The following is a 12,466-nucleotide window of genomic DNA, read 5'->3' on the forward strand; positions in this document are numbered from 1 at the left end:
ACAGACCAGAGGCATCGCTGTAGTGACAGGCACAGACTGGAGGTATCGCTGTAGTGACTGGTACAGACCGGAGGTATCGCTGTAGTGACTGGCACAGACTGGAGGTATCACTGTAGTGACTGGTACAGACCAGAGGTATCGCTGTAGTGACTGGCACAGACTGGAGGTATCGCTGTAGTGACTGGTACAGACCGGAGGTATCTGTGTAGTGACTGTCACAGACCGGAGGTATCGCTGTAGTGACTGGCACAGACCAGAGGTATCGCTGTAGTGACTGGTACAGACCGGAGGTATCGCTGTAGTGACTGGTACAGACCGGAGGTATCACTGTAGTGACTGGTACAGACCGGAGGTATCTGTGTAGTGACTGTCACAGACCAGAGGCATCGCTGTAGTGACAGGCACAGACTGGAGGTATCGCTGTAGTGACTGGTACAGACCGGAGGTATCGCTGTAGTGACTGGCACAGACTGGAGGTATCACTGTAGTGACTGGTACAGACCGGAGGTATCGCTGTAGTGACTGGCACAGACTGGAGGTATCACTGTAGTGACTGGCACAGACCAGAGGTATCGCTGTAGTGACTGGCACAGACCAGAGGTATCGCTGTAGTGACTGGTACAGACCGGAGGTATCACTGTAGTGACTGGCACAGACCGGAGGTATCGCTGTAGTGACTGGCACAGACCAGAGGTATCGCTGTAGTGACTGGCACAGACCAGAGGTATCGCTGTAGTGACTGGTACAGACCGGAGGTATCACTGTAGTGACTGGCACAGACTGGAGGTATCGCTGTAGTGACTGGCACAGACCAGAGGTATCGCTGTAGTGACTGGCACAGACCAGAGGTATCGCTGTAGTGACTGGTACAGACCGGAGGTATCACTGTAGTGACTGGTACAGACCGGAGGTATCGCTGTAGTGACTGGCACAGACCGGAGGTATCGCTGTAGTGACTGGCACAGACTGGAGGTATCGCTGTAGTGACTGGCACAGACCAGAGGTATCGCTGTAGTGACTGGCACAGACCAGAGGTAACGCTGTAGTGACTGGCACAGACCGGAGGTGTCGCTGTAGTGACTGGTACAGACTGGAGGTATCGCTGTAGTGACTGGCACAGACTGGAGGTATCGCTGTAGTGAATGGTACAGACCGGAGGTATCTGTGTAGTGACTGTCACAGACCAGAGGCATCGCTGTAGTGACAGGCACAGACTGGAGGTATCGCTGTAGTGACTGTCACAGACCGGAGGTATCGCTGTAGTGACTGGTACAGACCGGAGGTATCACTGTAGTGACTGGTACAGACCGGAGGTATCTGTGTAGTGACTGTCACAGACCAGAGGCATCGCTGTAGTGACAGGCACAGACTGGAGGTATCGCTGTAGTGACTGGTACAGACCGGAGGTATCGCTGTAGTGACTGGTACAGACCGGAGGTATCTGTGTAGTGACTGTCACAGACCAGAGGCATCGCTGTAGTGACAGGCACAGACTGGAGGTATCGCTGTAGTGACTGGTACAGACCGGAGGTATCGCTGTAGTGACTGGCACAGACTGGAGGTATCACTGTAGTGACTGGTACAGACCAGAGGTATCGCTGTAGTGACTGGCACAGACTGGAGGTATCGCTGTAGTGACTGGTACAGACCGGAGGTATCTGTGTAGTGACTGTCACAGACCGGAGGTATCGCTGTAGTGACTGGCACAGACCAGAGGTATCGCTGTAGTGACTGGTACAGACCGGAGGTATCGCTGTAGTGACTGGTACAGACCGGAGGTATCACTGTAGTGACTGGTACAGACCGGAGGTATCTGTGTAGTGACTGTCACAGACCAGAGGCATCGCTGTAGTGACAGGCACAGACTGGAGGTATCGCTGTAGTGACTGGTACAGACCGGAGGTATCGCTGTAGTGACTGGCACAGACTGGAGGTATCACTGTAGTGACTGGTACAGACCGGAGGTATCGCTGTAGTGACTGGCACAGACTGGAGGTATCGCTGTAGTGACTGGCACAGACCAGAGGTATCGCTGTAGTGACTGGCACAGACCAGAGGTATCGCTGTAGTGACTGGTACAGACCGGAGGTATCACTGTAGTGACTGGCACAGACCGGAGGTATCGCTGTAGTGACTGGCACAGACCAGAGGTATCGCTGTAGTGACTGGCACAGACCAGAGGTATCGCTGTAGTGACTGGTACAGACCGGAGGTATCACTGTAGTGACTGGCACAGACTGGAGGTATCGCTGTAGTGACTGGCACAGACCAGAGGTATCGCTGTAGTGACTGGCACAGACCAGAGGTATCGCTGTAGTGACTGGTACAGACCGGAGGTATCACTGTAGTGACTGGCACAGACCAGAGGTATCGCGGTAGTGACTGGTACAGACCGGAGGTATCGCTGTAGTGACTGGCACAGAACAGAGGTATCGCTGTAGTGACTGGCACAGACCGGAGGTATCGCTGTAGTGACTGGCACAGACCGGAGGTATCGCTGTAGCGTTTTTGTCCAATGAGAGGACTAGGTCCAAGCCCTGAGGAACCCCAACAGCAAGGGAAAGGGGGGAAGAAACAGAGCCTGCAAATGATACACTGAATGTGCGGTCTGAGAGATAAGAGGAGAACCAGGAGAGCGAGGTGTCGTTGAGGCCGACAGAGCGGAGTATAGTGAGGAGGAGAAGATGGTTAACAGTGTCAAAAGCTGCAGAGAGGTCCAGAAGAATAAGAAGAGAGAAGTCACCATTGGATTTAGCCATCAGGAGCTCACTGGAGACTTGTAAGATGGGACCCAGGCTGTAGTACTCACAATGGCACCTGCTAAAAGTACGACAAGTAAGCACTGCAGCTCACGCCATCACTGCGGGGGTCCCGACAGTCAGACCCCATTCATCCAAAATTGATGTCCTCCATTGATATGTATAACCTTTTTTTTAACATGAAAAGGGCATTTAGTCTTTTTCTCCTAGATTTGTATTTTTTGTGAGCGGCACAAGCCCTGTCCTTATCACATGTACTGTGAATGACAGCAATTTGCTGTGCCTTGGAGATTTGCCCCTTCTCCAAGGATCCTGGCAGGTCGCCCCCCATTTTGTTGGAGTCAAGTACAGACTACAGCACGGACATAGCTATAGGGGACACAGAGCTGGCAATCACTATGGGGCCCTGAGCCTCGGGGGGCCCACAAGTCTCTCATAACATAAGAAGGCACCAGTATTATAGAAGCCATATGAAAAGTGGGAGCCCTGTAACTAGGGGATCGGGAAAGATCGGATCCGATCGACGATCGAGCAAATTTCACGATCGCGATCGGCTGGAAAATGATCGAAAATCGGATTTTAAAAACAAGATCGGCTCAACCCTAAATGTAACACATTTTGCATTGGGGCCCTGCCTGTCCGTACTCCATTCACGAGGTAACTTAAGGACCCCCATTCCCATGAACACCCCGAAATCAGACAGATCCCCTATACTATGTATAAGGAAGTGTGATATTAGACTATTTTGTTGTGGTAAATGCTCTAGAACCTCAGAGAGGAGATTAGAGGACATTTTCTCTACCCCAGACTTCAGCCTCTCTGCACCCATCACTCCTTTTTGGTTAGGCATGGGCGTTTTGCCCAGTTCCAAGATGGCGTCCGCAACCTCTCGCGTGATGTCAGACCCACAGCGCCGTCCCGGAAGTACTTGCCGCCGATATAGCGGAAGTCTTTCCCTTTTTCCGGTCTCTATCGTATCGGCCGCTGGGCAAGATGGTGAGTGTCCTGGTGTCTGTGCCGCGGAATCCGCCGGCATCTCCCTCCATCCTGCTATGGCGGGCGGCTCTCACCCCTCCTGTGGGGAGGGATAGACGGGGCTGTGCCGGGGGACCGGTTATTGGGGAGGTTTGGGGGTTAGATGGAGGATTTAGTCCCGGCCTGTGCCGCGGCCCCGGAGCCGCTGTGTGGTGACCTCTCTTGGGCCTTTTAGCATGTAGACCCGGCACTGTACAGGGTTACCGGTGGTGGGGCGTCCTCTATAGGCGGTGGAGGTGATTACATGGCTGGTTAGTGGCTATATCTCTGTGTATGGTGCTGTCATGGCCTCCCTATATATTGCAAAGGGTTAACTAGTGGCCACTGGGGTGAGCCCGGACATGGGGTCAGGGGGGAGGTAACTGCTGTAAGGGAAGCCAGACAATGCTCTGTGAGCTCCACAAATATCTGCTACAATGTATCAGCCCAGGCTGTTGAGCTCACAGAGCATTGTCTAGACTGGATGCATCAGCAGAAGCCGCACAAATCTCGCTGCTAGTTTGCTACAATGTATCAGTCTGGAGTCCAGAGCTCGCGGAGCATTGTCTAGACTGGTTATCATTGTAACAAACCATCTGCTGTTGGATGTAAAGTTGGCGAGGCCTAGATCTGTCTATGATGACTATAATACCCACTAGATATGTGTTGGTCCATTGTAACGCCCCCGCAGCTGTCGCCCGTCCTCATCCTTTTGCATTTATCAATGATGTCTTGTTATAAATGTCTGAACAAATGACATTCGCTGATTTCACTTTCTGGCTGAGATAAATGCGTCGCCCCCCTCCCCGCTGCGGTCTGGTCTGCGCTCTTTTGTCCGCCATCCTTAAAACGTTTCCGTTTTGCTTTTAGACGAAGGGAACATCGTCATTCGGAAAGCGCCGCAATAAGACGCACACCCTGTGCCGTCGATGTGGATCTAAGGCCTACCACCTCCAGAAGTCCACCTGCGGGAAGTGCGGCTACCCAGCCAAGCGCAAGAGAAAGTGTGAGTACCCGGCTGGTTGCTTTGTGTCACTGTTGTGCTGTGCGGCGGTTTCTCACTGCTGTACTTGACCCTTTTACCTCCATGTTGGGTGATATGAGGGTGCTGATGTTTGTAGTTGCAACCTTGGTCCTGTCTGTGTCCCCCTTTGACAAATCCTCATGGTCAGTGCTGGAAATCCGAACTGTATTGTGCCCACATGTCCTTGGCAGAGTCTGGGATTGCACTGGCTCAGTAATATGATGCAGGCCACATCTTAGAGGACCCTGATGTGCGGGGGGGGGGGGTCCTGGTCCTCTAACCATGGCCGTGTCCCCTTTGCTCATATTCCCTTACTGGTAACGGGGATGTAACCTTTGAAAATTTATTGATCTGCCTTTCATTTTTAGACAACTGGAGTGCTAAGGCCAAGAGACGCAACACCACCGGCACCGGCCGCATGAGACATCTGAAAGTTGTGTACCGCAGATTCAAGTAAGTGGGAGAAATGGAGAGCGGGCATGCTGGATGGGAGGGGGGGGGGGTGTCTATGGCTCCTATGGTTATGGTCTGGGGTTCCCATAACTTGAGGCTTTTGTGCCCCTTGTAATTGGTGCAAAATTGCAGCTAAGGTCCGAATCACATCTGCGTCCGGGACCCCCCTGAATGGAAGCCTATACGTATAAAGAAGCGGTTAGCTAAGGAATCCCACAGACTATAATGGGGTCCGTGTGCTTTCTGTACAGAAAATGCTGCTTATAGGACTTTTCTCTCTACATGTTTCATGAGGAGAGGGGAACGAAAGTGCCTGAGTGAGCGCAGATGTGACGCGGGGCCTTAGGTTGCTCCGTGGGAATCTCTTCTATAATTTCAGAATTGCGTTTGAGAGTTACAGAGAGCTGACGTGTTAGGCCTCGTTCACATCTGCGCCTGGTCTCCGTTCTGCAGGTTTCCGTTTCCTGCACAAAACAGAGGCAGGAGACGGAAACCTGCAGGACTCTTTCTCACCCAGTCATTTGAATGGGTTTGAACGATGTCCGGCCGTGACCGTTTTATGATCGCCGCCGTGAAACCGTTTTTTTTAAATCGGACACAGTCGGACATGCAGTACTCTGTCCAATTTTAAAAAAACGCTCGCGGCCGGACCCGCTTTGACAGCTGCAGAAGATGGAAAGCTGAGAATGAAGACCCGAGCGCTAGTGTGAACCTAGCGTCACATGTATTGTATGCATACACTGTAAGTGCACATGCGTGTGCCATGTAGAGGTGGAATGGTGCAGGCGACACATTAATAATGTCTGTGTGCCGCCTGTACCTCTGCAGACCCACTAATCTCCTCCAGTGAGCCCAGGCTGCAGAGTCTATAGCTATAGGACCAGTCTGGGGTTTTGTCCTATACATGGAGGATATAATGGGTCAGTGGGCCAGCCAGGACAAGCGCTCATTCATGAGTGTTGCCTAAGAGGTTTTCTCCAGTAAGGGTTAATGGAGTCTCTCGGTCTGGGATACTGATGGATCATCAGATTGGGGGGGGACTGACATCAAGCACCCCTGCTGATCAGCTGTTTAAAGGGATTCTACCATTAAAACATTTTTTTTTTTAAGTGAATAATCGGTCGGAAAAGCCTTTAGAAAGGCTATTCGTCTCTTGCCATTAGATGTGGTCTCCGCCGCGCCGTTCCTTAGAATGCCGTTTTTTACCGGTATGCAAATGAGTTCTCCCGCAGCGATGGGGGCGTCCCCACCGCTGCCAGAGAAGTGTCTCCAAGCGCCGCCTCCTTCTTTGTCCACCGCGTTATCTTCAATGTCTTCTGGCGCAGGCCCGTAACCTCTCAGAGCAGGCACACAGGCCATGGGAAAATGGCCGCTTACGTAGTATTGTTAGCGGCCATTTTCCTGTGGCCAATGCGCCTGCGCAGTCTGCTCTGCCAGGTTACGAGCCTGCGCCGGAAGAAGACATTGAAGATGACGCTGCGGACGAAGGAGGCGGCACTTGGAGACACTTCTCTGGCAGCGGTGGGGACGCCCTCGTCGTTGTTTGAGCGCTGGGGCCGCCCCCATCGCTGCGAGAGAGCTCATTTGCATACTGGTAAAAAAAAAAACTGTATTTCTGAGGAACGGCGCAGCGGAGACCACGTCTAAAGGTAAGAGACGAATAGCCTTTCTAAAGACTATTCCGATGTCTTAGCCACAAAAAAAAAAAAAAAAAAAAAAAAAGTTTTAATGGTAGAATCCCTTTAATGTCACGGCTCTTGGGTGTCAGACCCCACTGAGCTGATACTGATATTCTCTGGACACTGTAGGACATCTGTGGACCCCCCTGTCCTGTGCCCCTCACTGGCTGACCCCACAGTTCACGGGTAGCGGTAACTACTCTGGCTATGGATTATGGGAGATTGCTATAGACTGCGGCGCCATCTGCTGTCTTATATGAATGAAGGAGTGAGTCTTACTACTCTGCGTCATACCTGGAGACATCTTTAGACTTCCGGCCTCGTCTTGATCTAATGTCAGACAAACTGAATAAGACCTTGTCCTCTGCAGTTCCTGTCATGTCCTTGTTCTCTGGTAGATTCCTGTGTGCATGGTCAGCAATGCCCTAATGCCCCGTTCACATGGGGCGCGGTATGGCGTATTTTGGTCCTGATTGTGACGCAGGACCAAAATGTGCCTGTTGTACCTTCCCGCTCCAGAGTAGGCCCAAATGAATAGTCCTAGACTGAAGGGACGCCGGGGCTGAATAAGCTGCAGAATCCGTTTGAAGAAAGGGCAGCTCGCTGCTTTTTTCCATGAGAGGTGACATGCCGCCAGCGTTCTACATAGACCTCTATTGTGAGGGGGCAGATTATGACGTGGATTCAGTGCCAAAATCCGCCCCATGTGCACGAGCCCTAATAGTCTGCACATTGCAGATACAGCCCAGATGATGGAGGCGATTGGCTGTGTGGCTGGAGACCCGGACTCATGGCGCTGGGTATTTGTGATGCTAGAAGTCACTGCCTAATCCCAAGACTAGCGCCCCGTCATGAACATAGTACAGGGCAGTGTCCATATACAGGCTATATGCTCCATACTGTAACTACATCCAGAGGCTGGCACCGGTGACTGGTCTAGGCCTCAGTCACACAGCAGTAATGGGGAGAATATATACAAGTCCTATGTAGCACCTATTCTGTGTCTGTACAAGGTGTATATAGCACCTCTTCTGTATCTGCTCCTGATTTTGGCTCTCAATCACTGACCAAAGCACTGATGGCTTTATATCAGGTTATTACATGTGCGCAGTGTATCCGAGCTTGGGGCTGACACGATGAAATTGGTTGTCCAAGGTCTTATTAAAAAGGGGCTTAATAAAAATAACACAGAAAGATTCCCGTCCTCCCTGAGCCCTGGACTGTAATTCGTGATGTTGCAGGCAGTGGGTGCTGTGGTATTACAGGGCGGCAATGCCCGTCAGATGTCCAGTCTGGCTCCTAGAGAGGGGGTCGCGAGGCCTTTAGGACACGTGTACAGTGATTGTTTTCAGGAGCCGCCCCCTTTGGGCACTCCCTCCTACAAGGGCCCAGTCTGCACTGACCGCTTCTGCTTATCTATGATGTCACACAATAAATGTCTGAACATATGACAATCCAATGATTTCGATCTCTTACCTGAGATAAGCGGTGACACATTGCCGCCGCCGCTGCTCATCTGTCTGTGACTTTCCTCTAACTCTTCTCTGTTCCCCTCCCTTACAGAAATGGATTCCGTGAAGGCACAACCCCCAAACCCAAGAGGGCCGCCGTCGCCGCTTCCAGCTCATCTTAAGGACAGAAATTTGTTAAAATAAATGTGGTCAAAAAAAGTATCTGCCCCCTTGTACATTGCCTTGGTTTGTGTATTACAGGTTTTACGATACTTTGGTCGCTTTCTGCTTCTTCTGTTTCCTTCGCTTTGTATGTGTGGTGTCCAGGAGCACAGCGTTCTAGTCTGTTGTGGCCACATCTGGTTACTGCAGCGCTCCCCATTCACTCGGGCTGGGGGTTCTCTGCTCCGGACAGTGTCTTTTTGTTAAAAGGATTGTCTGAGAGATAAATGGCCGTCCTTCTGGGATCCCCAGTAATGAGATGGCAAGTTGTAATTCACATACAGCGCCACCACAGGGGAAGTAAAGTATTACAAAGATCTCATTGAGATTCGTGGGCGGCCATGTAACTTTGATGTGCTGCTTGGGTTAAAGACCCACTCAGGTGGGGCAACATGGTGGCTCAGTGGTTAGCACTGCAGCCTTGCAATGCTGGAGTCCTGGGTTCGGATCCCGCCAGGAACATCTGCAGAGATTTTGTTCTCATGTTTGCGTGGATTTCCTCCCATTCTACAAAGACATACTGATGGGGAAGAAAATGTACATTGTGATCCCTATATGGGACTCATAATCTACAAAAAAATGGCCCACTCCGGTGGCTGAGCTTGGTCTGAGAAGCCCCCTGTGTGTCCACCCCATTGCCCAACCTGACCTCAGTAGGCCTGGACTGATCTAGTCTCTAACGTCTTATTAGGGGGACTTCCTAAACTATTGTGGGTCTTCTGTCCAGTATTCAGAACGTAGGACAGCAGGGAGGTGACTATGATTATTAGTGAGTATGGGTTTGGGCCAATGTACAGACTGGATTTTCTGGACTGGGTTCCTCCATGTACAGAACATCTTAAGAATCCTCTGGTTGTGCCTGGGAAGGAGATACAGGCTCAATATCCCGATCACCAGGCCAAGAGTCATAGCCATGGATGTGAGCCGTGCAGTTTCTGAACCTCCTCGCCAGCACTGTTATTGGGACAGGATTCACAACTCTTTTGAAAATATCCCTTTAAGGTGTCGTACATGCACACACGCATATTCACATTGACCTTCTGTATCAGGCTTTTCTGTAGTAGAGCTCTGCTCAGCGTATTGTACAATATACCAGGGAATCCTCCCACTATATACAACGGAAAGGTGCAGCAAAGAAAAACCTCAGGTAAATGGACAATGTTTTGGTCCTGGTGGTCTGGGGGACATGTCAGCGCTGTCCCCAGTCTACTGCACTGGGACGTCACCGAAACACCTCACCATAGGATCACAGGAGATCGGGCTGTGGGTGCTACATAATATGGCGACGCTACGAGTGTATATGTACATACTATGAGTGATCGCACGTCCCTCATCCTAGGACATTACAAGATACAAGTCAGTGCTTTGGCATGACACAAGGAGATATATATATATATATATATATATATATATGAGTCTGATACTGCTGGACTGTAGTATGTGGCGGCGCTATAAGGGTAAGCAGAGGGGACAGTCACAACTGGTGCCTGACCTCGGACAGTGTGACAGCATATCCCTTTAAGACTAAGGCCTCATGTTGAGGAAACCCCTGTTTTTTTTTTTTGTGCCAAAGCCAGGACTAGATTGAGCAGAAGTGTAAGAGCTTTCTATATGTTTCCAATTCCATTTGTAGCTCAAAAAAACGCAACACGATCTGCAAAAAAAAAAAAGAAGCTGGGTGTGTTTCCGCAACGTGGGGCCTCAGCCCTCGTGCACACACATTGTTTTGTCGCCTAGCAGGTGCCATGTATAATGTGTTCTTATGTGTTACTAGCAATACCCGTGACTGTGTCCGCGGCCCGTTTCCCGCCATGCTCGACACACCTGGAGCGCGGCCCTCCATTGACTTGCAGCCTCCCCTTCCCACCATGTGTGACTCCAGGCCCACCCTGGCCTCCAATTTCCCACCTCCAAACGCGACCTTGGCTTCCTGTGGCCACCCTCTCTGCGACCCCAACCCCACCACCCTCCGCGACCCTATCGGCTACAACCACTGAGCCCTCAACTTGTCTAGGTCTGCAGACAATCATGGCGCATGGGGGACACGTGGATGTCTCCTGTGCGCCGCCCCTTTCATTAAATGAATAGGAGCGATGGGAGCAGGGCTGGAAATTAGTACAGGAATAGGATTTGTTCCATATTGTCGGCCCGCACACGGGACTATAGAAATGAATGGGTCAGTGTGCTATACACTGATCATGGCCATGGTCGTCTGTAAGAGGCCTAAGCCCTAACTCTGGGCAATGTGATCAGGATGCCCTGGGCTGGTCTGTCCATATAACTTGCCCCAACATACACTGCTCCAAAAAATAATGGGAACACACAAACACCTCCTAGATCTGAATGAATGAAATCTTCTCATTGTTTGTTCTGTACAAAGTTGAATGTGATAACAACAAAATCACACAAATCATCAATGGAAATCACATGTATTAACCAATGGAGGCCTGGATTCGGAGTCACCCCCAAAATCAAAGTGGAAAAACACACTACAGGCCGATCCAACTTTGATGTAAAGGCTCAGTAGTGTGTGTGGCCTCCACGTGCCTGTATGACCTCCCTACATCGCCTGGGCAGCTCCTGATGAGGTTGCGGATGGTCTCCATAAGGTGCGGTTCACATTTGCTCTTGGTCTCTGTCTGGAGATTCTGTTCCCTATACCACTTGAAAAATGTGGAGAGACTTTCCTCTGCCCTTTTCGGGTGGAAATCAGTCAGAAACAGGCAGACCCCATTATATTTTATGGGGTCCGCAAGTTTCTGAAGGTAACCTCTTTTTTAAGCGGATTAGGTTTCCATTTGGGGGGTCCTCAAGCAGACCTCCTCGAACAAAAAACAGCGCGCAGATGTGAACCAGGCCTTACGTTGGGTTCACACTAGCACTTATTCTACGTTTGGGGAATCTGTTCTCCCTCTTTGTGTGGAAACCACACTGACCCCATTATAGTCTATGGAATCCGTGGGTTTCCTAAGGTAGCCACTTTTTTTTATGCGGATTAGGCTTCCATTCAGGGGGTTGTCTCTGAACGGAGATCCTTGTAAATCTAGCCTAAGGCAGGGAACTGGCAGTACACACAGGAGAGGAGGGGGGGAACAAATGGGAGGCTGAGTAGTCACATGACACAGGAGGGGAACCCCTGGGTTTGCAAATAATAATAGACCTCATAGAGAAGCCCTTTAAATGAGAAATACACTATGTGATCAAAAGTATCCAGACACCCGGCTGAAAATGACTTACAAGTTGGTGGCGCCCTCCATCGGTAATGCTGGATACAATATGGTGTCGGCCCACCCTTAGCCTTGATGACGGCTTCCACTCTCACAGGCAGACGTTCAATCAGGTGCTGGAAGGTTTCTTGGGGAATGGCGGCCCATTCTTCACTGAGGAGAGGTATCGATGTAGGTGGGTGAGGCCTGGCACCAAGTCGGTGTTCCAAAACATCCCAAAGGTGTTCTATAGGATTCAGGTCAGGACTGTGTGCAGGCCAGTCCATTCCAGAGATGTTATTGTGGTGTAACCACTCCGCCACAGGCCGTGCAGTATGTACAGGGGCTCCATCGTGTTGTAAGATGTAATCGCCATCCCCGAATTGCTCTTCAACAGTGGGAAGCAAGAAGGTGTTTAACACATCAATGTAGGCCTGTGCTGTCATAGTGCCACGCAAAACAACAAGGGGTGCAAGCCCCCTCCATGAAAAACATGACCACACCATAACACCACCGCCTCCGATTTTACTGTTGGCACTACACACGCTGGCAGATGACATTCACCGGGCATTCGCCTTACCCACCCCCTGCCATCGGATCGCCACATTGTGTACCGTGATTCGTCACTCCACACAACATTTTTCCACTGTTCAATCGT

The 12,466-nt window shown here is 50.8% G+C and overlaps 1 protein-coding gene and 2 non-coding genes across 3 annotated transcripts; all 3 read left to right on the forward strand.

Moving 5' to 3' along the window:
* Positions 1-3,709: 3,709 nt before the first annotated feature.
* RPL37 (ribosomal protein L37) lies at positions 3,710-8,657 on the forward strand. Its single transcript, XM_075262355.1, has 4 exons — positions 3,710-3,755; positions 4,644-4,779; positions 5,166-5,250; positions 8,493-8,657. The coding sequence occupies exons 1-4, from the start codon at positions 3,753-3,755 to the stop codon at positions 8,560-8,562; spliced, it is 294 nt and encodes a 97-aa protein (XP_075118456.1). The 5' UTR covers positions 3,710-3,752; the 3' UTR covers positions 8,563-8,657.
* Positions 4,489-4,565, forward strand: LOC142190999 (small nucleolar RNA SNORD72). Its single transcript, XR_012714619.1, has one exon. It is a non-coding gene; the product is annotated as a small nucleolar RNA SNORD72 (small nucleolar RNA).
* On the forward strand, positions 8,339-8,417 carry LOC142190998 (small nucleolar RNA SNORD72). Its single transcript, XR_012714618.1, has one exon. It is a non-coding gene; the product is annotated as a small nucleolar RNA SNORD72 (small nucleolar RNA).
* Positions 8,658-12,466: the final 3,809 nt, after the last annotated feature.

This window comes from Leptodactylus fuscus, chromosome 1 (genome assembly GCF_031893055.1).
Source record: "Leptodactylus fuscus isolate aLepFus1 chromosome 1, aLepFus1.hap2, whole genome shotgun sequence".
NCBI classification, from domain to species: domain Eukaryota; kingdom Metazoa; phylum Chordata; class Amphibia; order Anura; family Leptodactylidae; genus Leptodactylus; species Leptodactylus fuscus.